Source organism: Triturus cristatus, chromosome 12 (assembly GCF_964204655.1).
Source record: "Triturus cristatus chromosome 12, aTriCri1.1, whole genome shotgun sequence".
Lineage (NCBI taxonomy): Eukaryota > Metazoa > Chordata > Amphibia > Caudata > Salamandridae > Triturus > Triturus cristatus.
The window spans coordinates 213,889,335-213,915,520 of record NC_140595.1 but is presented as its reverse complement, the minus strand read 5'-3'; the positions used below and the strand labels follow the sequence as shown (position 1 = coordinate 213,915,520).

At 45.2% G+C, this 26,186-nt stretch overlaps 1 protein-coding gene across 1 annotated transcript in view; it reads left to right on the top strand.

The window, feature by feature from the left end:
• Positions 1-20,807, top strand: part of HSD11B2 (hydroxysteroid 11-beta dehydrogenase 2) — a 328,111-nt gene extending 307,304 nt beyond the window's left edge. Inside the window, exon 5 of the mRNA XM_085639955.1 lies at positions 12,495-20,807. Coding sequence (XP_085496081.1) covers positions 12,495-12,853 — 359 coding nt within the window. The 3' untranslated portion in view covers positions 12,854-20,807. The remainder of the gene's footprint in view (positions 1-12,494) is intronic.
• The last annotated feature ends 5,379 nt before the right edge of the window (positions 20,808-26,186 follow it).

Below are 26,186 nucleotides of genomic sequence, written 5' to 3'. Positions count from 1 at the left end.
CTGGCAGGTAACACAGCACCTACAGAACACATCTGATGTTGTTCTCCTATGGGGCCAATAAAATATGGTGACCAGCCAGTCAAAGGTTTTGGCCTGCCCCAGATGTCCTGCCATGGGTATCTCTTGAGCCAGCTTCAGTAAGAAAACCCTACAGTTCTGGGGGACAACCCACATTCTGGTTGATACAGGCTAACTCTATAGGAGTCAATTATCCTGATAAATGTGGTGATCACCAGGGGTAGCGCCAATAGCTAGACCTCCACCTGCCACTGTACTCTCAAGAGTGGGGCACTCCCTCTGGGCCTCGCGGAACTCTGCATATGCCGGTCCTCATGCAGCTTGCCACCCTGGTAGCTCACGAAGGTCTCCTAGGGCAGCTATGTCGTCCCCTGTAAGCTCCAGGCCACACCCCGAGGGTTAGCCTCCTCATGGAACATGCTCCTCCATCCACCCGCTCTCTGGCAGGGACCTGGACCACATTTTCAGGATCCAGGTCCTTTTGACTCACCTGCCAGATTACCATGAACCATGTAGTCATTAGCACCAACTCAGCAATCCCAAATTTTCCGGATGCGACCAGAGATCCACTTCCTTCCAGATGGTGTCCTCTAAGTCATTCCCCAGGAAATAATCTACAGGCATGACTGGACTCACAGCTGCTCTCAGAGAACTACAGACCCCACCCCTCTCCAGGGGAACCAAAGCCACAGGGCAGTTGCTTACCTGGCTGTCCGCTGTCACAACCTGGTGGACTGTATTACGGCTAATCTGCTCCGACTACACCAGATGACAACAAGCACTATTCATACTGGCTCTTGTGTCTCTGAGCCTCCACCCTCTGTCTATTGATAGTGAGCCACTTCCTGAACTTTGTAGTGTTAGGCATGTGAGCTGTAGGTACCATATCCTTCTCACCCATGGACTCTAGGATAGCTTTTGCACTACCCCCCAAGCTAACTGGGGCAACCTCCTCCTCCAGCACTACTCTGGCACTACACTACCCATGGTAGACCCACCAGTGGAGGCTGCTTTCTCCTAGGACAGATGCCATTGCCTTACTTGTGCCCTTACTAGTAACAATCAAAGCACTTGTGCTAATAGGGCCCCCTGGGGTTTCTTCTCAAAGAAGCACCCTTCTTGTGGTCAGAGGATGACTGGTACTCCCTCCCCTGAAAAGTTGTTTTGGGGCCTTTAGAGAACTCCTTCTGGTTTTCCCTGTCACCCCTTCCCATCCTTCTCTTGATAGGGATCTAACCCACCCACCCCCCCTTCATGTGTCCCCCAAGTATCTTCCTGGATACTCTAATACTGAGCCAGAGGTACCCCTCTTTCTCATGCTCTTTGGGTACAGTGAGCCAGAACAACTTTGTAAAACAATTGCTCAGTATGTGTTCCTTCATCATCAAAATATAAAGACCATCATGATCACTTACTTAGCTGCCCTTCACCTGACTATTGTGTGCCATACCTAATGAATCCTCAACATCTGCCCATGATAGATGTGACTGCATATGGCTATATCTGTACCTCAGGCGAGGCTTCTCCGCGTCAGCCCAAACTTGGTGATAAGGTTTTCATTCATGGGGCATATCTCATACGGTCAGCTAACTCTAGGGTATTCCTGCCAGCAATTGGCATGAGCTTCCACAGCGTAGACCCTAAGTCCTCCTTTGGGACTCTAGGCATACACAGGGCCATCTCATATGCTGCAAACCAATTTTCAATGTCATGCCCAATACATAGCTAGGCACCAGGTTATTGAGGATGTGAGCTCTTAAGTCTCATCTACGCACCTCACTGGTACTGCCACCATCTTTACTGGACTCAGAAGCTCTCTTAGGTCTAGTTTTCACTGGCCTCTCTCATGGGCCTGCAGGGCATTTTTCTCCTTCAAGAACAAGGCTAATCTTTCCTCCTCCTGTGCCACCTCCACTGCTTTCTCTTTTTGCAGCCAGCTTCTTTTCCTCTATAGCAAGGATTGCCAGTTGCAACTTCACAACCCTCTCTGCTTGTCTGTCCTCTATCTCTGCTGGGGTTAGACTGAGGGAGGACACATTGCTTCCTACTCCAGATAAGTAGGAGATCTAGGTCTGAAATGAACCCTTTCCTCTAGTACTGGGCCACTACAAGGGCATCCCTCTCCTCCGCCATCTCTTCTTCCTCATTCTCTACCTTGTCATCCTCTTACTTCTGTGGAATGGACTGTAGCAGGTGGACTTCCTCCCATGCTCAGAGGGTTATTTGGTATTTCACCCTTCTTAGAACCCCCCCTTTCTCAGCTTCAGCCCTCTGTCCTTGCACAGCTTTGTCAGGTCTGCCACGAAGAGGCTCTAAATGCTGCTCACATCCACTTCCATTCTTTCTAAAAAATCGGTGATGCAAAAAGTTGAGGGAAGTAGTGTATTTCGGAAAAACCAAAACATTGCGATTAGAAATTAAAGAAGGATCGATAAATCACAAAGTCGATTTTTATGTCAAATTACACATGGGATTTCTAACTTGAACTAAAATCACTGAGTGGTACTGCCAAACGCAAGTCGTGGATCCCAATGCTGAACACTAATGTAAGAAATTAGGATATTAATTTATGGGGGTTAGTACCCATCTCAAGTAATAACCACAAGCCTTGTCAGGGTGAACCCTTAATGTCACTAAAATAAACTGAGCTCAACCCCTTGATAGCTATAGCACAGGGCAACACAAGAAACATACCAAACCAATTTAGAAAAATAGAGTATATTTTAATGAATACAATGATACCAAAACGACAAAACCCAACAATGGAAACCGGAGTTATGAATCTTTAAAGTTTAAATGTCAAATTAATGCCAAAAAGCATTAAGCTCCAACCACGGTCATCTGGTTATGCTTGACTGGAACCTAAGCGCAAGTTAAGGCCTACCACTTATTCCCTGTTTGGGCTGCAACAGTACACTACCTCCCTCACCCCTTTCTAGAACACTAGGTTGCACACCTGCCCATGGTCCTCAGAATGTGCACCTGTGATCCTTGAGCTCACACTTTCCTTACTGTGTCCACCTTCTGAGGTAGGAAGTTTTCTTCTCTCTAAATTATTACTTTTGCATTTGCTCTTTCAAACACCGAGGAGACTTGTGTTTGTAGCTCTTGGTTTTCACAGGTGACATTGCTGCAACATGATCAGCAGAAGGATATTTCCTGGTAATAGCTCACTTGATATTGTTTTCATAATCACAGTTGTGTATGTGTGGTGTGTGTGTCAATCAATCAATCAATCTGTTCTTGTAAATCACAGCTTATCACCACGGAGGGTCTCCAGGCGCTGGTTCCTTATGTTTTTGGTCAAAGAGCCACGTCTTGAGCCTTTTTCTGAAGTGTGCAAGAAAAGGACAGGTGTGCAGGTTGAAGTCGTTCCAGGGCTTGGCAGCGATGTAAGAGAAGGAACGACCTCCGCAGAGGCTCTGGCGGATGCAGGGGGTTTGGGCTAGGATGAGAGAGGAGGAACAGAGCTCTCTGGTGGGATGATGGAACAATAGGCGGTAGTTGAGGTATGCAGATCCAATGTTGTTTAAGGCCTTGAAGGCATGGGTGAGGAGCTTGATCAGGCATTTTTTGTGTAAAGGGAACCAGTGGAGGGTTCTGGGGTGGGGTGAGGTGCTGGGTGTTCAGGGGAGGTAAAGGATGACTCTTGCTGCAGCGTTCTGGATGGTCTGGAGGCAGTTGAGTAGGAATTTGATGGTACCGGGGTATTGCCATAGTCAAGGCAGTTGGCTATGAGGGCCTGGGTCACTATTTTATTGGTGGGGATGGGGGCAACAGAAGAGTTTGCAGAGCATGCAAAGGGTGTGGAACCAGGAGGAGGAGAAGGAGAAGGAGACGGTGTTGACTTGGTTCTTCATGGTTAGTTGGCAGTTGGCGGGAAGGGGAGTAGCCAGATGGGATGGTAGTTCTTTAGTTCACTGGGGTTGGTGGAGGGCTTCTTCAAAAGAGGCTTGACCTCTGTGTGCTTCCAGGCGGCGGGAACTGTGCCTGTCATGATGGATGCGTTGAGGACTTCAGTGAGGTGGGTACTGATTTCTTCTCTCCCTAGGTTGTATATGTGGTGAGAGCAGGGGTCAGTGGGGGAGCCAAAATGGATTGACTTCATGACCTTGGAAGGGTCTTGGGTTGAGATCTATTTCCAGTCGGAGAGTTGGGGGGTGTCGGTGGCATTGGCGTGAGCGTGTGGATAGTTATTATTGGTGAGCTGGGGGTCGAAGTTACTGTAGATCTGAGATCTTCTGGTGAAAGTAGTCCGCTAGTGAGTCGCAGAGCTCCTAGGAGGGATGTATTGTGTTCTTGGTGGCTGCTGGGCAGGAGAATTCTCCGACGATGGAGAAGAGCTCTTTGGCTTGATTGGAGCTGGCCTCAATATGGTTTGTTATCTTATCTTGGATTCCCTGAGGTGGCGGTGGTAGTTACTGAGGGCTGCTCTGAAGGCGGTGAGGTGGGGGGGGTTTTGTTGGAGCGCCAGCGTCTCTCAAGTTTTGTGCAGTGGCGTTTGAGGGTCTGGAGTTCTGGGGTGAACCATCTGGCTCTTTTGGTGGGTCCGTCTCTGTGGGAGTCTTTCAGGGAGGACATGGTGTCTGCGGCTGAGGAGATCCAGTTTGAGAGGTTCTGGACTTTAAGTTTTAAGCAGTTGGAGGGGACAGGCACGGTTGCTGTGAGAGAGGTTCCGGGAGGTCCATAGAGGTTCTGTGACTTTGTTCCATGTCTGTCAGGAGGGAGTTTTGATGGGTGGGCTTTGGGCGCTGGTGAGGGTTAAGTGGATGATGCTGTGGTTGGTCTAGGTTAGTTTAGTAGTATGGGAGAACTTGATTCTGTTGCTGGAGGAGAAGATAGGGTCCAGTGTGTCCGGTGATGTGCGTGTGGGCAAAGACCAGCTGATAGAATCTAAGGTTGTTCAGGTTCTCCAGGAGGGTGGTAGAGTTGGTGTCCTTGGGGTCTTCAAGGTGGAAGTTTAAACTCCCAGGAAGATTAAGTGTTTGGTGTCAATAGCCAGAGGGGTAATGAAGTCAGAGATGGTATTGCATAAACTTGTACAGGAGTCTGTAGGCGCATAAACTTGTACAGGAGTCTGTAGGCGAGGGTCCCTCTGATGGTAGTTTTTGCGTTGAGCTTGATCCGGAAATTGAGATGCTCCGTGATTGGTGTGATGTCATCGTGCCTGGTGGAGCATTGAAGGGTGTCTTTGTGGGCGATAATAGCAATGCCTCTGCTGGGGCGATGGCGGTGTAGCAGCTTGTAGCCAGGGAGCATTGCAGCGGCAATATCGGGCGCCGATGAAGGAGTGGGCCAGGATTCTGTGGTACTGGGTGAGGTGATGCAGCAGTTGGCGTTCATCTTGGGGTTGCGTGACTCAAGTTAATTGGCAGTGTGCTGATGGGTGGAGGGAGGCCAGGGGTCCTGGCACTGAGTGTGGTCCAGGTGTGGACGGGCGCAGATGGGCTTGCCTTTGGCGCAGTCATGTATTGGTCCTTGTTAAGTAGATCCTGGGGTGGGAGGGGTGCTGTGAGGTGGCGAGGTGGGAAGCAGACGCAGGAAGGCGGCAAGAAAGACAGATCATGTTGGGGACAAAAAAATGAACTAATACAGAGGGCAAGAAGACTGACTAACAGGGGGGCACAGGGGGCCCAATTACCTAATAAAGAAAGCAAAAAAAGACTGACTGACATGGGGGGTGGGGGGGCAGAGCACCTAACACAGCAAGCAACACTGCACCAATCGACAAGGGGAGCTGGCACAGGACCTGCTGTAGATAAGGGAATGTTATCATGACAATGGTGTGTATATGTTTATATGTGTGAACACTACTTATTACAATTCTGTTTTTGTTCAAACATATATCAATCAAGTACTTGCATTGCCAAACAACAGCACTTTATTTGGTTATCAAATTTTTGGATACAAGGTTAGCTGTACATTAAGCAAAGCCTACCTTAATCTCTGGTCCTTTGGTGATTCTTTATACACAGGGGCAGATTTACCAACATTTTGTTCTGTGTTTGCATCACAAAAGTGATGCAAAACAGCACAGACTTTTTTTTTTATTTACTTCCCAGCGCAAAACTTCTTTTGCACTGGAAATTGCCCTGCTTTGTGTTACTTAGCATCAAGGTGGCATTACATGTGTGTCCCCATGCTTTTTGATGAAAAACCCTTTCTACCAAAATTATGAGACAAAGTTTTACATCAAAAAATTAACACCATTTGAAAGCAGGCATTTAAAGAAGAAATTATTTCATTTGTACTTTCTTTTCTGACTTTGCATGTGTGCGGCACTGTATAGCACACATTCAAAGTAGGCAAAGTTTTAAACCTTGTCTAGGCATAGTACTTTGTACTAAAACGGAACTGTTCCAGTACAAAAGCTATGCTAGACTCACACCCACACTCTGGTGCAAAGGTGTGTGCATGGCTCACTGCAGCAAAGTTCTGCGCTGGTACTAGCGAGAGGGAAAGAGAGTGGTATATCTCTGTAGGTATGTCACTTTCCTACCCCCTTCCTGTCATACAATGCAGTGCAGCATTTTTGGCTTCTGCACTTAGTTCCGTGATATGTTGGTAAATCTGGCCCACAGTTTTTTATTTATGTTAAAAAGTAGTTTGTTTTTTTCATGGGATCATTTTTTATTTTTATTCATACTTTCTGGTACGTGAGCTATTAAAAAAATTCTAAAAATGTCTTGCATTGACACACAAAATCAGTATTTTACAAAACATCTTTAGACGTATAGTCATTTCACAACATTCCATTTCTCTGATTCATACTTTCTCTATTGTGTTATATATATTTTACATAGCTAGCCTTGTACACACTGACAAGCTTCACAGGCCTGGTTATCACAGAATGAAACTGCATAATAAATGAACATTACTACAAATTAAATAAATAATGACTACTACTGCTCAGAAATATATTTAAAAACCTCCATGCTTGCTGTGGCCGAGCCTATTGACTTTGCCAATGTTTGTTTATTTATGGTGTGTGCTTGCCTGCACCAGTACTGCACCAGTACCTATTTTGTTTATTGATTGCACACCACTCTCCCTGCATCTTTAGGTCGAGCCTAGGCAGAGCTTGTACTGTCTGCAAGACCTGCTGTAATCCTAACAAGCATTTGCAATGCATTAGGTCTCGCATTTAAGCGAGTTTGAGTTATTGACATTGCAAATAACAATGCCTATTGGCATTGTCATTTACAATGCCAATAGCTTTAATTTGTGTAACTGCGAGACCTATTGAAAAGTAGCAACAAGGAGCTGGCAGAAAAGGAAGTGAAGCGGAGAGAAAGAAAAGACGCAGGGATAGGAAAGGAGATAAGTGGAAGTGGGATAAGGGAGGGGGGATCATTATTGAGTCCGCTTCGTGATACATGCGTGCGAACGGTTCAAAGGGTGACCCACGAGTGCGCATTAAAGTGATAACTAATGCACGATATTAAACCTAAGCATACATTGCAAATTTGCCGTGTGGCGCTGATCACAGTTCGTTAAAGCAAAAGGCGGCTCAGTGTTCCGATTATTGGAATGAGGTAATGACATACATTATTCTGCGCGCGGTATCAAGCTTTGATGACTAACCGGGAGGTACTGTTCAAGAGTTTGTGAGAGTGGCAAAAGTACGCCAACTCGTAAATGGTAGCGTAAACATGCATCGTTGTGATGTCGCATACAAGTGCATTTAATAGAGATGCCGTATGACAGTAGTCAGAGGAGGTTCAAGCCCCCAAGCTGGCAAAGTGAAAGTGACCGCGTACGTTTAAAAAAACAGAGTCGGGGTGAATGGCCGATGAGTTAAATTGATCTACTATCTATAGCTGGTTGCGGGGACAAACGCCGATCACGCTGTGAAGGAAAGGGGTGGCAACTCTCACCATATTCATCTTCGTTGTTCCTAGGAAGAGATCAACTGGTTGACACAATACTGCCTTCTATATGCTTGGGGTGTTACGCAGAAGGCGTAGAGAACGTTCAAGCCGACTCGTGACGTCGGCTAACTGTACGTCAAGGCAGAGCCTGAAGACAGACTAAACTGTCCGGGCTACAGAGCGTGAGTGGATGACGTGTGATGTCAATACAGTAACAAGCATTAAACAAGCATTGGCCGCACGCGCTTAAAGTAAAAAAAAAAATGAAAAACAAGACAAGCCCGGCGGAGCGTGGGCGCGAGCGCTTGGGGGCGGGGAAAAATGAAAAACAAGACAAGCCCGGCGGAGCGTGGGCGCGAGCGCTTGGGGGCGGGGGAGCGGACCCTTTGAAGTGCTTCAAAGGAGCCAAAGCTATAGAGAAGGGAGGGGGGAGTGGGAGCAGCTGTGCACTTGCATGTGATCGTGCACTCAAGGATTAGGCCAGCCAAAACTGTGGGTAGCACTTTGAAAATCCCACATATAAAATGTCTCTTCGAGCCTTCGGCTCAGCGAGACCTAAAAACGACTGATCCCGCCTGCTGCTTACCATAGGTTCACTCCAGTGTCGCTCTTTTTTCCTGCCTCTTAACTCTTTTGTGCAGCTGGTACTTCACTTCTGTTAATGGCTGTTAATGGCTGAGGGGCACTCGCCAAGTACAGTTTCCTTACGCTTTTCTTTAGCTATTGTGTGGGAGAACTCTTTTTTTTATTTAAATTGTTACTTTCTGCCCGTCGCTGCATGTTCTCATTAGCCCGTCCCATTTTTTATTTTCTTTCACTTCTTGTTTTCCTTAGCCCGTCCCTCATTTCATTCGCTTTGTCTATCATTGGCTGTGCATAGAGCCCGTCCTGCTTTACATTTGCTTTCGCTGCTTGTTTTCATTAGGCCGTCCCGCTTTTGATTTTTCTAATATATGTTCATTCCTGCGCACTCCTTTATTTTTTGCTTTCCCTCGGCTCGTATATCAGCATGGCCTCTGCTTCATGGACGTCGTGCTTCATGTTTTGGACAAACAAGAATATTTCATTTATTTGTATATATTTAGTCCCAATGCATGTCTTTGGTCCACTCCTAATAAATCCAACCAATTGCATGGATTTATCTGCCTCACCACGGTGTAGGGGCCCTCTTCATAATGTGATTAACCCCTCACCACACATCTCACACTGCCCAGCTCCCTACAGTGTTCATTTCTCCTGCTCTGCGGCTCACAGCTGCCCCCCTCTCTCCATCTTCCTCTTCCTCTTATTCCCTCTCTTTCTGTCTGTCTTGCTCCTCCTCTCTTGCTGAAAACTGTGACTTTAACAAACGGCTCTTAACCTCTCGTTCCTTTATTTGTTCCCCTGTGAAATGGTTCCCCCAAAAAATAAAAAATACTTTTGCTGCAAATGTCGTCTTTTTCTGACATTTTTCTACTCCAAAATGCAGCCTCGGAGGAAAAAAAAAGGTTAAAAATACAAAAAATAAATTAAAAACGTAATAACGGCAGAGTGGTCGCAAAGTGGCTTTATTCACACCCACACACATTAGCGCAACTTCACAGTTGCCAGCTAAGCGCTACTTTCGTTTTCTTGTCTTTCTTTGAACAACATTGTTTTTCACGGGTAGGGAAGTGCACCATTCCTGGAGGTATGCAATACCTGGTTGATGCGTAGAGTGGAAAACATTTAGGGCCTGATTATGAGTTTAGCGGACTGGTTACTCCATCAAAAATGTAACGGATATCCCGTCCGCTGTATTACGAGTTACATTATGTTCTATTGGATATAATGGAACTCGTAATTTGGTGGACGGGATATCGTCACATTTGTGATGGAGTAACCCGTCCACCAAACTCATAATTAGGGCCCTTAATGTTATCCTTATCAGCTGTTTTCCTTATTTTAGTTTATAAAATGTGTACCGTACCGCAGCTCTGTGTTCAGGGATGTGGTCTTTTAAGACTATACTGCGTACGTTTTGTAAGGATATAAGCAATGGACATTCAAACGGGTCCCTTCTGGGCCCTGTAGTCAAATCCTTAACTTTTCAGGTAAAAACACTCTTTAAGGTAACCATGTTGTCCCTGCTTACATTTAACATGCTTTACTTAATCTTGCATTCCCTATGAGTGTTTGCTTTTTCCAGGATGCTGTTCCTTTTTTATTTTCAGGCAGCATATTACTTTTTTCTCCCCTCCCTCATAGCCTATTTCCCATGTTCTGGTTCTCCAGTGCCACAAGGTCATACCAATGGTAATAGTGCTATGCAAACATGATCACTCCACTGCTAATAAAAAAACAAAAGTAAAAAAAATTGTCATTTTCAACGCCAAGATCTCTAACATTCTGTTTTAATTGGTTTTCGATCTGCACCTCCAATGTCATGTTTACCCGGGATGCAGTTCAGGCTGGGTATTGTCAGTCGGCGCAGTATCAGGATTTTGAAGAGCACTTACTCTTGCAGGTACGGACTGGAACCTGTGGAAAACAAAGAAAGTCAAAAGCTATTTAAGTTCACACTTGTCAGATTGGTAAATTACAAAAAGTTAAGTAAAACCACACGTAACTGTAAGCCTATAAGTTCGTGAAATTTCATGCCTACATATCTGCCCTACTGCATCTTATATCAGATGAATTGCACCGAAAAATTAAGGCACAAGTAGGCATTGAGGGAACGCAATTTGTTTATCCTAGTCCAGCGGTTCTCAAGCTTCTGACTTCTGTGGACTCTCACTTAATCTTTACTGGAATCCGGGGACCCTCACTAATCATTATTTGGGTCTGGGGACCTCTACTGAGTCATTATTGGAATCCAGGGACCCCAGCTTAAGCAATTTCGATGGTTTGAACTGTAAACTGTAAACCAATACATCAAATTACAGAAACAGGCTTTCCTCAAACAAGCACACAAATTGAATATTTAATTTAATTCACAAACAGATAAAAAATGGAAAGGTTGGAGCTTTTCTAAATTCAATTGAGGCCATCCATCATCCACACTATATTCTATTTGATGTACATGCACTGCTCCCACGATTCAGTCTGAGAATAACAACTTAATTTTTAGCATCCCATTTCAAATTCCTACACATATACAGAACGTTTTTAAGTTTTACATTTTGCTTCTTTACTAATAAAAACTTGAAAATCTGTTAATATCATTTCATTATCTAAGTAGTCGCAGACCCCAGGAAGTAGGCGTCGTGAACCCCATTGGGTCCCCGGACCACACGTTAAGAGCTGCTATCCTAGTCCAAGTGACTGGCCTTTCTTTAGCAAGTGAGAACGGCTTCCCTTTGAATTTGAAGCAACCTACGTTTTTACTGTGGAATGACTGGAACTAGAAGGGTTGATGGATTTGACTTGAGTTGAATGTACAATGCATTCAAGCAAGGAGTTAGAAAACACAATTGTGGATGGCTCTAAGAAATATTCCCTGACTTTGTCCAAAATACCACAGCCTTAGGCCCTGATATACAAAGAATTTGCATTGGGGTTTGCATTACTTTTTTAAAGCAGAACCAATGCAAAGTCTTCTTATGGGACTTACAAACAAATGCAAATCAGTCATTGCGTTGGTTTGTGACAAAAATGTAATGGAACACAACTCAATGCACTGCCTTGTGTTACTTTGCATCAAGGAGTCGTTCCCTGAGTAGTGCATGGGTTTTCTTGTGCTTCCACCCATGGATTTTGACGCAAATCTAAATTTACAAAGACTTTCAGACATGAATTTACACCAAAATCCTGTGCCTGGCACTGAAGTAATAAGGAAAATATCTTTATTTCTCCTCTTTTTTTCCCTCTTTGACACAAAGCCCTATCTACTAAAAGAAGTAGACAGGGTTTTGTGCAAAAAAATGATGCCCATTTCAAATAGGCGCTATCAAGGAGAAATGCTTTTATTACTTCTTTCGTTTCCAACTTCGCATGTGGGCTGCACAGCACAGCACACATGCAAGATGGGAGAATTTTTAAAGTTAGTCTAAGCTTAGTATTTTGTACTGGAAAGACATAATTCCATTACAAAATCTATGATGCAAAGGTGCTGAGCAGAACATTTCTGCACCAGCACTATGGAGAGGGGAGGAGAAATTGATATTTCTTTAAATATGACGCTCTCCTCATCTCTTCGCCTCACGCAAAATAACGCAGCATTTTTGACTACTGTGCTGCATGAGAATTTGGTAACTCTGGGCCCAAATCATTCAAGGTTAGGCACTCTTTCCCGTTCATGCAACACAGAGCAGCTACTTCACTTCTTGCATTGAGTTGTGTTATTTATTTGTGAATCTGGGTCTTCTAGTCAAGATCTGAAAGGTCATTGCCACGCTCAGGAAGCACCATGACATCTCAGCAATATCTGAGTTTCTACTTTATAATACTTAAATGTGGTTAATATTTAATAAAATTAGACTCTTTTATAAATGCTTAATGAAGATTGCTAGGCAATATTTGGGAGTGCTGTAAAGTTCTCAGTGTCCTGATAAGAGGCACAATTACCATATTAAAAAACTTTAAAAAAAACAATTGAAAAATATATATGTTTCTTCCTGTTCAACTATGCTTGTCTGTTTTTTCCAGGTCGCTCCTACGACTACACTTCCTGGGAGTATCAGCACAAGTATCAACTGGCCAACATGACCGAGGAGCTCCTGCAGGACTACGGTGAAGAGTACCTCTCCGAAACAATGCGGCTCTTTCTTGACTTCGGTCGCACAGCCTGTGAGGACCTGAGCCCAGTGGTGGACAGCATCACTGATGCAGTGCTTGCAGAGCACCCCAAAACCAAGTACCTTGCTGGGAGGGGACTAGGACTCATGTACTTCATCGGGGGCTACATGCCATTCTCTGTCAGCGACAGCTTTTTCCGGGCAGTGTTCCTGAACAATAGAGTCCTTCCCAAATCCTTGCAAAAAGAACACTGCACTACAGATGAGTGAGCCAGTGTGTCCCAACTGCAGACATTCTGATATCTTCAGAGCCAGGGATCTCTCTTCAGGGGTATTTGTTACTCATTTCTTATATGACGAGTCAAACTTTTTATCAATTTCCAAAGAGCACAATCTGATGATTTTGTATCAATTTATTTTTGTGAACTCAGCGGATCTACATAAGCAGCCAGCAGAAGTTCAGGCAACTGCTGCTTGATTGCTTACGGTATTTATAAGGTCTTCAAAAACACAGACGGTCTGTGCCTCAGCGCACACCTCAACAGCACTGGCATTACAATTCATTTTTGTTTTCAGGTACGGGTTGGTTGAGATTCCGCAGCGGGTCTTATCCTTCCTCTGGGTCACTGGTAGAACATTGAGTAGGTCAGAGCATGCAGAAGAAGGTTGAGTGGGATGGCCCTTTGGGCATCATTCATCCATACTCACTGTGTGTTCTGGATCACTGAAAGGGGCATGATGAGACCACCACTGGGAAGATCCAAGTGTCTCATCAAGATCTAGTACATTGTTAGTCTGTCTGAAGTATGTTACGTGTTTTTCTTAATCAAACTTAATGCTGCTGTTCAGTTTATGTCTAAGCACTCCAAAGTTTTGAATTTAGGTGCACAAAGATAAAATCAAGTGCCCATAATCATACACATTTGTCAAGTGGAAAGAAATCAGGCCAGGAATTGTCATTTTACTTCAATCAATTTAACACCTACACCACATCTCCCTTGCTTCAAAATACAAACGCCACATGCTAATAACACAACCCGCCACCCTCCGCTGAACAGTGACAGAGAAGAAGAGCTCCTGTATCCCTCCAAGCCCCAGAGTGTGCCTACTTCCATATTCAGATTATCTTAGACCCTACGCTTGCCTTCCCAATAATCATTTCTCCCTTCATGAGTGGAGCTGTGAGGTGTGGTGCAGCGGTCAGGGCAGCTGACTTCGAAGCACAGGGTTCATGGTTCAATCCTTGGCCCTGGCAGCAGCTCAGCACCATGTGACTCGGGGCAATAGCTCACTTAATTTCCACGACAGCCCCCAGCGCCTTGAGACCCATAAGGGTGAGTAGTTCGCGCTTTACAGATACGGATTTACATTTTTCATTTGCTTTGGGTTTTTTTAGTAATGCTGCTTCATTGTCCATCTCCTCTCCAACCAAAAGCAAACTCAAAGTGAATGTGTGGGGGAAGCTAAAGTGTTCTGTCAAGACATCTGGTTTCACCATGCTTTAGTCTTAATTGTGGTAACTAAGCAGTGCATCTGGTGGTTGCTGCTCTGAGTGAACACATTATATCTCTTTTAATGGGGAGCAGCTTGTGATACAGTTTAGGCAATGAGTTGAAGATTAACCATCTAGCCGGGGTCATGCTACACCAAAGCGAGGAAGGTGAAAGTGTCAAGATGCACAAAAGTGCAGGATCACTACCCCATGCTCTATATAGACATCATATACTGCACACCATAAAAGGACAACTTCAAAGGGCGAGACACAAAGAAAGTATGCAAGATCTTGAATATAGTAACTCGTTAGGTCAACCAGTCAACTCAAACGACTTCCGCCCAAAACCTATAATAAGTGACTGAGTGAATTTCAAGGTCACGTTCCTGTAAGCTCCCAGAGCATATTTTGTCTGCCTGGCATTCAAATTAAAATGGTGTAATCCAGACTAGTATGAGAGAGTCCATGGAGAAAGAGAAACCATCCTAGCCATAGAGTATAAGACTGAAGAAGAGTAAGGGATAGAAGGAATTCCCAGAAAAGGTCAGAGAATGTGAAAGAGAAAAAGGCCTTTGGGAAACGGGTCGGATGATAAAGACAACTGTCAATCCTGGAGTGTGAGATAGCATAAAAGACAAAATGGCTTCAAGAACATCAAACTTCCCATTACCTGCCCACCCATGCTCAATCTGGCTTCAGGCCTCGTTATGAGGCATTGATCATCCCACTTGGTTTTGAGAATGATCCCCAGAAGAACATAGATCACTGAGCGGACCCTCTACAGTTCCTACTGGACATCTTTGCTGCCTCCAAACGGTCGAACACTACATATTAATTGAGCCAGTTGGCCTCCTTGCAGGGGGCTAAAAAAAAGAACTCGGGGATAGTTCTGATCCTTTCTGGAATATCGGGTGCAGTGGATCAAGATGGGATATTTTTACCTCCAAGGCCGTTGACAGTAATTGCTAGGTATCTCAGGGCTTGCCAACGTCTCTGGGTCTTTTTATTATCTATGTGGTTCCTTGTTTTTATCTGGTTAAATATACTGAAGTCTCTTCACAACCACACAAAGAGGATGATCAAGTTTTAAATCATATCCTTATAAAGAGATTGAAAGATAGCCTTGTCTAATATCCAAATTGTCATTATTTTAACTCCTTACAGCTCAAAGATTCTAAAACAGAGTTTATCATTTTTCGAGCCACATGCAGAGATATCGTTGCTCATCTCAGACTCCACAAACGCTGTGCTTTTATGGTTAATTAGGGCAGATAATGTAACATACTTAGCTGTGATTTCTGACTCTGAAGCTTCACGTTCTCCTCAAATTGGGGAAGTTAGTATTTGTTTCTTTCAAATCGCCAAACTAAAACCTATTCTACCTCTTATGTAATTCTCATGAAGCCCTAGTAATCGGTGTGCCTATTAATTCCCATCTGGAATAGAACATTGCTTTTTATAGCAATTTCCTAAAAAACACATTTTAAGATTCCAAAGAGCTCAAATTTTGACTCTGTGTGTAGGTAAAGAGCTGAAAAGGAAACATCACCAGATGAGAGGACCATGCACTGTCTCCTTGGGGCACATTGCGTACAACTCAAGTCTAGCATAAATGCCTTCAACCAACTATCTGCTAAATAGCTAGGTCTAAACTCAACTCCTGGACCGCTTTCAGGACCCCTTAAACATTCATTCTGCATTTGAATTCAGCGCGAAGGGTGGTTTGCCCTAGTCTGGAAAGACCTTTAGCATCTTGAGTACCTGTACTATAGAACTAAGACGCTCCTCCTCAGTGATGATGTCCAGAGAAAAACTGAAGCCCATCCTTTTTGGTAACGCATGTAGACCTGCACAGATAGGAGCCCTCTGCAGGCGGTGGTGCTAGAAGGGGGGTTAGAAGTCTGCCAGTCCAAACAGGGAGAGGGCCAAGATAGAAACAAATTGGAAGGGAAATCGATGAAGAGAAGGCCATTAATAGTTAAGAGGAAGGGAACACTGAGCGAAGATGGAAGGGGTAAAAGAGTGTGGACAGTGTAATAAAGCCACTGACAGACAAGAAGAATGAGATATAGTGGAAGGAGTGGAAGCTGAAAAGGAGACCCGAATACATGGAAAGCTCTTCAGGAGACAAAAGGATGGGGATAGAGGGAACATCTTGGAAGGAGTCAAAATGGAGACAGAGGAAACGACTTGATGAATAAGATGTTTAGAAGGAAAACCAGAAATAGCTAATACCACTGGGGCAGACTGGAACAGATGACCAAAGGTACAGAATGATTTGCAGTGATCATGGAAGCGCCTATAAGAGGTACAAGAGACTGTGACCTCAGCATACTAGAGTTATATTTCAGGGCATTTCGATATGCTGTACCAGTATCATCAGAAGGTATTAGTTTAAAGTTTATGAGCATACAGTTGTGTTGTGGTGTTTGTGAATGCACTCTTAGTTCTCCAACCAAATTCCTGAAGCCAATCTTTCGTATGCAAAATGTGGCCTAAATGGCATGTAATCAGAAAATAGGGCAGCTTTATGCCCTGAAACACTCCAGATGTCAGTGATCCTAGGCCATCCCAGGCCAGATACCAGCTAAGAAACAAGTTTACTTCAAGCTGACCTGATGTGGAGGGTGTGGGGCAGTGTGTGGCCCTCACTGTGCCCTGAATACTGCACATGTGGTTCATGGACAAGGCTAGGAAAAGGGTGGTAAGCACCACATTCGGAGTCAGAATGAAGAAAGGCATTTGCCACATTGTTTGTGTTAAAGGAGAAATTTGGAGTCACGTGGAAATTAAATCATTTACTGCTCTAAATTAACCCTGGACGTAGTTTGCGAAGTAGCGCTACGCGTAGCTACGCGAAGTGCACTACGTGAGCTTCGCGTAGCTTCGCAAACTGCGTAGTGCACTGTGCAAGATGCTATTCGCACTGATTGCACAGTTCCGGATGCTTGTCTGCACTGTGCAATTAGTGCAAACTCCATCTTGCACAGTGCAAGCGGTTGTTTTCTGCCGCTCGAGTAGATTTCTACTCGAGCGGCAGCTTTCTCAACGCGGACTGGTAGTTTCTCATCGCGAGTGGTCGCGAGCATACACGACCACTCGCAATAAGAAACCTGACCTCCCCGCGTTGAGAAGCTCGCCGGGAGGTTTATTTTCCACGCTCGTGATCGGCAACTTGATGTTGCTGATCGCGATCGAGGGAAAAGTCTCGCCGGGATGTCATTTTGCTTGCTCGCAGTCGCCAACTTGATGTTGAGGACCGCGAGCAAGCAAAAAATGACCACTGCTCTACGCTACGCTACGCTACGCTACGCTACGCTACGCGTGTTTGCACTGTGCTACGTGCAATTTGCGTAGTGCGAAGTAGCGCAAACTACGTGAACGTAGTGTAGTGCTTTGCCCAGGCTTACTCTAAATTCAAAATGGCTAAGCACCAAGAGTGAGGGATGTCGAAGGGGGAGTAAGATGGCATGCCCGTGCGCCTTAGTAATGGAGCTCGTTTTTAGTTTTACGAGTTCAAATTTGAGGTTGTGTGTATGTGTGCATATATATATATGTGTGTGTGTGTGTGTGTATATACATATATATATATATATATATATGTAAAAACATAGTCAATACTCAACGCGTTTCAAGCCTTAACAGGATCTTTTCAGGAGGTAAACAATCCCTTTAATGTTATTGTTATCTTAATGAACCCATGTTCTATTCCATGTTATAAAAATTAAATTAAAAGATTGCACGGGGAACCATATGTTATAGGACCTTTGTTGTTCACCCTACCAGAATCAGGGCTTTTTCCAAGCCTAAAGTGCTACAAAGTTAACCTTCCAATACTTTGTTGGCCTTACAACCCCATCTCCTTCCCAAGATTCAAAAGGCAACCCAACCTGAAGGAGCCTGCTATACCTCCTGTAGAAGACCCTGTTCGAAATGCATTTCACATTAAACTATGAGGCACACAATCTCGAGTTCAAACTTGTGAAACCATTTCTAACAAACAAGAATGTGCTCGGCAAATGTTAATTGAAGAGCTGAATGCAAATGTAATGTACGATTAATGAAAGCTGAATTCAGATTGCAAAATAAATCAAGGTTTGAAGAAACGTACTCAAAACTGTTTAAAGCAATTTTTACCTGCATACATGCATCAGCTGTGCTGGAAGGCATTCAGGCAGGAAGCTTGTTGCGTGGAAAGTTGTATTTATTGTTCCTCGTGACCAGGGAGCTAAATAATGGCATAATCTGAAAATCCAGAATTAATACATCATGAATCAGACTGATATATATATATATATATATATACACATATACTTTTTATTTCACGAAGAAGCAAACGTCACTGTATGGCCGCCCATTAAATTTGAAAAAGAAATAAGCACATCTGATTGGGTGAGGTAACGTTTTCCTCCATCCCTGAAGCTTTCAACTGGGTGGCTATAACAGAGAAACATCTGTGGTGCTGCCCTTCCAAGGACCGTAAGCTCGATGGTCGTGTCCTAAAATTTTGAAAAAAGGTCCATTGCAAGCCAGGTGAAGCATCCCTGGCACAGATCAGGTGAGAGGAGAAGAGGAGGAAGGGACCTCCCTAAGATTAAAAGTAAAATAAAACATACGTTTTGCAGCAGGGTTTGCAGACCCAAAGGAAGGGTTCATGGACCCCAGCAAGACTCCAATATCCACAAACCCAGCTTCGGAGCCTGCCAGCACTCAGAGAGGGCTCTTGGACTCGTGCTGGACTCCCTTCAGCTTTACAAACACTGGTTCAGGAACTATGAACCCATACATACTAGTCGATGGACCTTCTGCTGGGTTTGAACCCAGTGGGAGGTCCAACGGGGTCCACCAATCCGTGAGCATGAGTGATTGCACTCCTCGGATTTCCTGCACAATGTTTTAACAAACCCTTCCCTAAAGTCCAAGCACTCAGATGGTCATTTCTTAATAGCACAAGATTTTCAAGGTACAAGCTTCAAATTTCTAGAACTCGTATACTCTCCTTACAATAAACAAGTCCTTTGTGGCATTAGTGTTATTCTGATGGTGTGGTGTACAATTACCGTCTGAGCACTGCAAAAATATACCATAAAACCCTAGAACTTCAGATTGTTGCAGTTCTCTTGAACATATGACATGAACACAAAACATGGTGTGCACATGACAAAAATATACAAGAAAACAATGTTGTAAAAGATCTGCTATTAGGACCACTGGACACCAAGATATTATTGCAACCCAATGGGTGTCTTCAGAGTGCAGGGGGTGCAAGCAGTGACGATGTCCATGCATGGGACCCGGATACGCTCCATCGTGCACTATATGGACACTAGTGAAAGTGGTGATATTTTGTGAGGCCTCTATTAAGCCCGGGTCTTTTGTTGGCATTCTTAGATCTTATTTTGGCCAGACTATTACTTTTCTTTATGGAATCTTATAATGCGACTTGTGCAGGTTTTGCGTTGAACTATTTTAGAGCAATATCAATCTGTTGTGAACGTAGATCAAAAACTTGAAATCAGATTTCTTTAAAAAATCCATTTAAGCATTAGGTTTTATCTTGACCTTCACATCAAACACAAATCAGGTGTAGTGCTTTCCATTGAATCGGCAAAAGTGGAAGCTACGTTTGCTAAAACTCTTTGCTACATTCCTTGAAATACTATTGTATTTATACCAGGAGTGTAGTGGTTAGTTCTATGAGAAGGTACACTTTGCCTGTATGTCAACGCGAGGGTCGCAATAAGTTGTGGGCTTCACTATTTCATGACTGGAGAATGTATTTTATACACTGCGCTATTCTTTATCCAAAGTTCGACCTGTGGGTTTTGGAGACTGCCACTGAAATAGGCAATGTACTACCCTTAAACCCACAATACCTCACGTGATTATGAAGCTTTGCACCAAAAACCGAGGAAGGACTAATGTGTCCCGTCAAGAATAAGCCATTTGTTCATAAGAATGGGAAAAACAAGAGGGCCTATCTTTTACTGCGCCCCTTAGACTTGGATAAGTCGAGTAGTGCTACCGATGAGACTTTAAGCAGTTTGGTGAAGAGATGGTTTCTCCAAGTCTGTTGACGGGACGTCACCTGTCAGCAGAAAATACACTCAGGATCATTCTCGGGAGTCACCCAATGTGCAGTCTCGATCTCGACAGCAAAATAAAATGGCGCTGGCAAAGACTTCCCATCTTATAAGTGCTTTCTGTCATTGTGTCCCTCAAGGGAGTGGCGCCCAGCTGAGGCAAGTTGGCTCCCATGATCACCTAATTTCGTGGTTCACAAACAAATCTGTGAGAAGTTAAAGACCAAGGCTGGGGTAGAAAATTTGTTAAAGATTTGACTATGTAGACTTGACCCAACCCCTATTGATGAGCTCGCTTAATTCTACACAAACATCAGTATGCAGTGGGGGGGGGGTGGGATGGGGGGCACATTCAAGGACGTTACAGCGATTATTAGCTTCTGTTGATGCCTCTTGGTCTGCCTGACGTGCTGTCATTGCGACTTAGGTGATCTGTCTGTGCCTTCGCGGCTGCTCGCGTTTTATTCTGTACTGTAATATTGATGCTTGATAATGTGACTGAGAACGAGATAATTATTGCTGTTTCCTCTGCATCAGTTTGAAGATTGTAATTGTTTTGCTGCTTTGAGCATGGGCGCCAATCAATCATCCTGATCAAAGAGACCTGCAAACTGTTATATTTTTTGCACACAATAAACTACGCGATTGACACAAACAAGGTTTCCTGATTCTTGAGATGTTACGTCTTGTGCCAAGGACAGTGTTGACATGCAATATCAGAAAGGTCAGAATGGATGGGGTAGTGGGAGGGAATGTATCTTTGAAGAAATGTATCAACTGATACCTAATGTGGGGGAAGCTTGGGGTGTTTTACCAAGATGTGTGGTATCTTGGGGTTGAAGTGTCAGCACTCTGATTTTAATGTGCTTTTTGGGGAAGAGAGGAGCAGCGCAGACCCCTGACACCAGGTTTGTGTGAAAAAGACTGCTTTATTGAACTACGCAAACAATGGCAACTTCTCTGCCAACCGCCCAAGCACCTGCTTCAAGCAACAACCTTAACATAACCCCTTTTGCACAACTGTATGCAACAAAACTTTCCCTATTAGGATGGTGAACAAGAAAAGGGGGACCCCCACTTGAAAAAACCTAAGTATAGGGACAGGAGGGTGGGACAAAAATGTTATCTAGCAGGTACAAGCCACAGTGCCACCAAGATAAAATGGTGGTTCGTACCATAAAATGGCAGCATATACACCCATGGGCATCATAAGTAGCCCAAAAAACACCCAAACCCTGAGCAGTCATTTGACTGCTCCACTTCCCCAAAATACCTGGGGGCAGACCTCCCTGTGGTCAACTGCCTCCTAAATCCCCCTTGGGGAACAGGGGAGCAGCACAGACCACTGTCACCAGGTTTGTGTGAAAAAGGCTGCTTTATTGAAACAGGTGCACATCACAAAACAATCTTTGCCTTACAAAACTACAACCTCACTATACAAAGTTAATCACCTATGTTAAGCCACCCCTAAAATGTCCCACCCCACCACAACTTAATTAAGAAATATCATACATACTCCAGAGCTGGTCAACTGCAACTGAGACCTTTAAACTCTGTTCCCCCTTTACTACATCTATTAACTTCTTAACCAATTAAACTTTCTACAGGGACTTAAACTTCCTGGCTCGTCCAGGCGTGAACTTGTCCACTTGTTCCCTTTCAGGCTGAATTGCCGCTGACAGTTACAATAAACTTCGTTAAACCATGGCAACTTCTCTGCCAACCGCCACCCAGAAAAACGAGGCCCACTAATGTTTCCTTTTTCTGCCCCCCACCCCCTAGAGAAAGAGTTTCAAATCAACGGTTGTTGGGTACCTTCACCAACACCAGCTTTAGCTGCTACACGTAGAGTTCAATGCCTATGGAGGAGAACCATACCTTATCTCCTCGAAAAAAACACATCTTCCTGTTGAAAACTTGAATGCTCAACTCTGCCCAGGACGATGTCCTTGCAAAAAAGGGGGGGGACATTTCCTAGAACTACTATCTCCTAGCCTGACTATGGCTGCTGATCTGACAGTCCGACGCCCAACCCTTTGTGGAACAAACTCCATCCACCAAACGTGGCAACCAGCCCATATCTCCTGAATCTCCCAAAGGCCCTCGTACATGGAGTTAACTCTGAACAACCCTGCTGAAGCACTAACTCGTTACCACCTAATTGTGTAAGCAATATATCAGGACATTTATCCCCTATTGGTAATCTAATTCCAAAGGGGGAGGGGGCCCCACCCCTCTCATTCCCCTTTTTCATACCAGATGATGGAGTTCATAGCGACAAAGACAATCCAAAATTGCCTTGTGACTCCAGTGTCTTCCCACCTCACTTGACGTACGAATGGCCCACAATCCATATCTTCAAACCTGCAGCCTGAGGCCTGGGAGCAAAAGCTGTAAAATAGAAACAAAGTGAACAACCTGTACCGGTATTCAACTCCTCTTACCCCCTAACATGGCGCTGCCACAGCACTAAACGCGTCTGCACGGCTGGCCCCAGTGAACCAAGCAAACCTAACTATAGGATATAACCGGAGTCACAATTTCCTGCCTGAACTCTTATGATCTGCCTTAGCTTTGTAGATCCAGGCCCACGACAGACCAACTGACTACCTCCCAGAAAATGGCCCTACTCCCCTACCCCCAAAAGTTCATGGACCCGCAAAGCTCTGGAAAAACATCCCGGCCATAAGTGCAGAGAACAAAAAACAACTCACCAGTCCCACTGCACATCCTGGGGAGAACCAAGTGCCCTCACTTAATAAATATTCCCCTCCCAATCTCGCCTGTGGAGGGTGCATAATCCCATCAAAGCTTGCCATAAACGGTCAACCTTGACTCTCCTTTGTCCATGAGATAATTATAAATCGCATTATATCTCCTATCCTACCCAGTTTCTCCAACCTCCCTTGGCCCCACCCGCTACAATTCAGACCATGCCTGGGCATAAGCCGTCCTTGTCTACACTGCTAGAGATAGTGTTATCAACTAAAGCGCCCTTCTTCCCTAATGACTAAAGATCCTGAGTCATCCCGGTCCTGACCTTGTCCACCTTCTTGGCCAGCCCATGGAACCTCTCCCACTGTGCACTAAACTGAGCATTGGCAATGCCAGTGTCCCCATATGGTACCTGCCTAGCTCCCAACATGATAACAAGTTGCCCGTACTTTAGGACAACACCCACTGAAACTTCAAAGGTGCCTTGCTGACTACCTATTCCCCACCCATACCACCAACCTGGCATCCACTCTTAAGCAAACTTTCCTGTGTGCCCACTGCTCCCCCATAACGCCTCTGCCACTACAAAAGGAACGTTTATAGAGGGCCATGCTACGTCCACTCCGCATCCCCTCTGGTGGCCACACCTCGGCACACCCAATGCCCCTGCCAAGAAGGCCCAAAACAAAACCCACTGCTGCTCCTGCAAATATCTGTGTGACCAAATCCCTGACTGTCAATACTGCTAAAGGAATCCCATTAAAGAGTTATAGAAAAGACTCCTCACTTCTGCAGCCAGCCTGATAAGATGGTGTGGTAATGGCAACCCTGAGAGTGACACCCCAATCTCTTATCCCTGTCCACCCGCTCTCATTACTGTGCATGCAAGGTTCCTAATGTCCCAACAGGATCTGCACTTTGATTGTTACTTTCATCTGCCACAACACTGCCTCCAGAAGCCTCTGCTTGTAACTATTCTGTACCCCAGCAACCAGGATTCTATAGTCCTTGAATCAAGCTCTCTATGAATAAGAAACATGACTGTGTTGGGTCCCACCGTGCCCTTCTGCGGCCAATGACAAACCTGGTCACCCAAGAGCTCCTGGAACTTACCAACATGTGCTGACAGTCCGCGGCAGAGGGTTTCCCTTCAACTAGGAAGTCATCCCAGTAATGTGTTATGTGGCTGTGACCCGTGCACCATGTTGAACTCCATTGCAAGCAAAACCAAAGGGGATGATGGACTGAGTGTTGAACATTGCAAGCACTCACCCCCAGTCAACTGATCTGGGTTTAATCCATCATCATTCTTTAGCTCACTCCGCCACCCCAGCTCAGACATGACAATATGCAAATCAGTCTGAACCTGTGCCTCATGGCAACAGTGCAGCCCGAGCTGCCAAGCCATGCCTTCCCTGGACAGGAAACAAGCATCCTGGGACCGGTTTCTGGCTAATCAGCCGTCATCAGCCAGGCTGCTTGGATCCAGTGGCAAAGTGAGCAAGGGACCCACGTCTGGGCATTCCCTGCCAACTTAGGGCGAAAAAAGCAAAACCAAAGGGGATGATGGATGGATTGGTGAACATTGTAAACACTCACCCCCAGTCAACTGATCTGGGTTTAATCCATCATCATTCTTTAGCTCACTCCGCCACCCCAGTTCAGACATGGCCATATGCAAATCAGTCTGACCCTGTGCCTCATGGGAACAGTCCAGCCCGAGCTGCCAAGCCATGTCTTCCCTGGACTGGAAACAAGCATCCTGGGACCAGTTTCTGGCTAATCAGCCAGGCTAGCTTGAGTCCAGTGGCAAAGTGAGCAAGGGACCCACGTCTGGGCATACCCTGGCAACTTAGGGCGAACAAAACAAAAACAAAGGGGATGATGGATGGAGTGTTGAATATTGCAAGCACTCACCCCCAGTCAACTGATCTGGGTTTAATCCATCATCATTCTTTAGCTCACTCTGCCATCCCAGTTCAGACATGGCCATATGCAAATCAGTCCGACCCTGTGCCTCATGGGAACAGTCCAGCCTGAGCTGCCAAGCCATGTCTTCCCTGGACCGGAAACAAGCATCCTGGGACTGGTTTCTGGTTAATCAGCCGTCATCAGCCAGGCTAGCTTGAATCCAGTGGCAAAGGGAGCAAGGGACCCACGTCTGGGCATACCCTGCCAATTTAGGGCAAACAAAGCAAAACCAAAGGGAATGATGGATGGATTGGTGGACATTGTAAGCACTCACCTCCAGTCAACTGATCTGGGTTTAATCCATCATCATTCTTTAGCTCACTCCGCCACCCCAGTTCAGACATGGCCATATGCAAATCAGTCTGACCCTGTGCCTCATGGGAACAGTCCAGCCCTAGCTGCCAAGCCATGTCTTCTCTGGACCGGAAACAAGCATGTAAAAACATGCATGAACATACTAAAGTACTCTAATTTATTGACTGACTATCCATCTGACCATGAAAGGTATTGTAGTAACCTAACTGCCCCAGTTCCTCTTTGTCACCCCTCCAAAAAAGGGGGAGGGGGCACAGCTAACTCATCCCCCCTCAAAGGAGCCCCACCATCCTACCTTATCGAATCTCTTTTCCCTCTTTGCCTCTCGCAACCTACCTATGCGCGCTGGCTGATTGCAAGGTAGCCGCCCAGTGTAGTACTCTCGGGCCTTCCTCCCAGACTGAAACCCCATGGAAAACCTTGTAACCATAGCCTTTGTCTACCTTCCATTGATAGTAGGGAAGCCCAAATTTCAGCCTGTCCAACTTGACTGGCATAAGAGCCTGTACCTCCAGACCCTGTCCTCCCCTCCCTGCCTATGGAAAAACTACAACTGCCCATGTCTTGCTGGGCCACTGGACCGACCCCGGCCCCCAGTCATGTGCCCATGCATGTCTGTCTGCGCCTTCGTAATGTTCATGTCAAACTTTATAGTGGTTCGTCGTGAAGTGCCCTTCATTGCAATCCCAAAAAGCTCCAAGTTGACCAGGCCCTCCTTTGCTGAACACTCCTACCCCTCCCAGGTTGGGGCCCCCAAGGAATGGCTGGTATACAAACTGTGTACCTAGAGCTGTATAATAGTTTTACCAACTTAGCTGGTCCCATGATATGGTACCAAAACCACGGTCAATGTCGCCCAAATGTGCCACTGGATAATAGGCTGTAGGAGCCCTGCATTCAACATCCTACCCCACCCAAGCGTGACCTCCATAATTTATTTGGGATTTCCGATGATGTTCATCTGTGAAATTAGTGCGACTGTCTGAGGACTTTACAGAACACTCTAGCATAGATAACATTTTGGAGT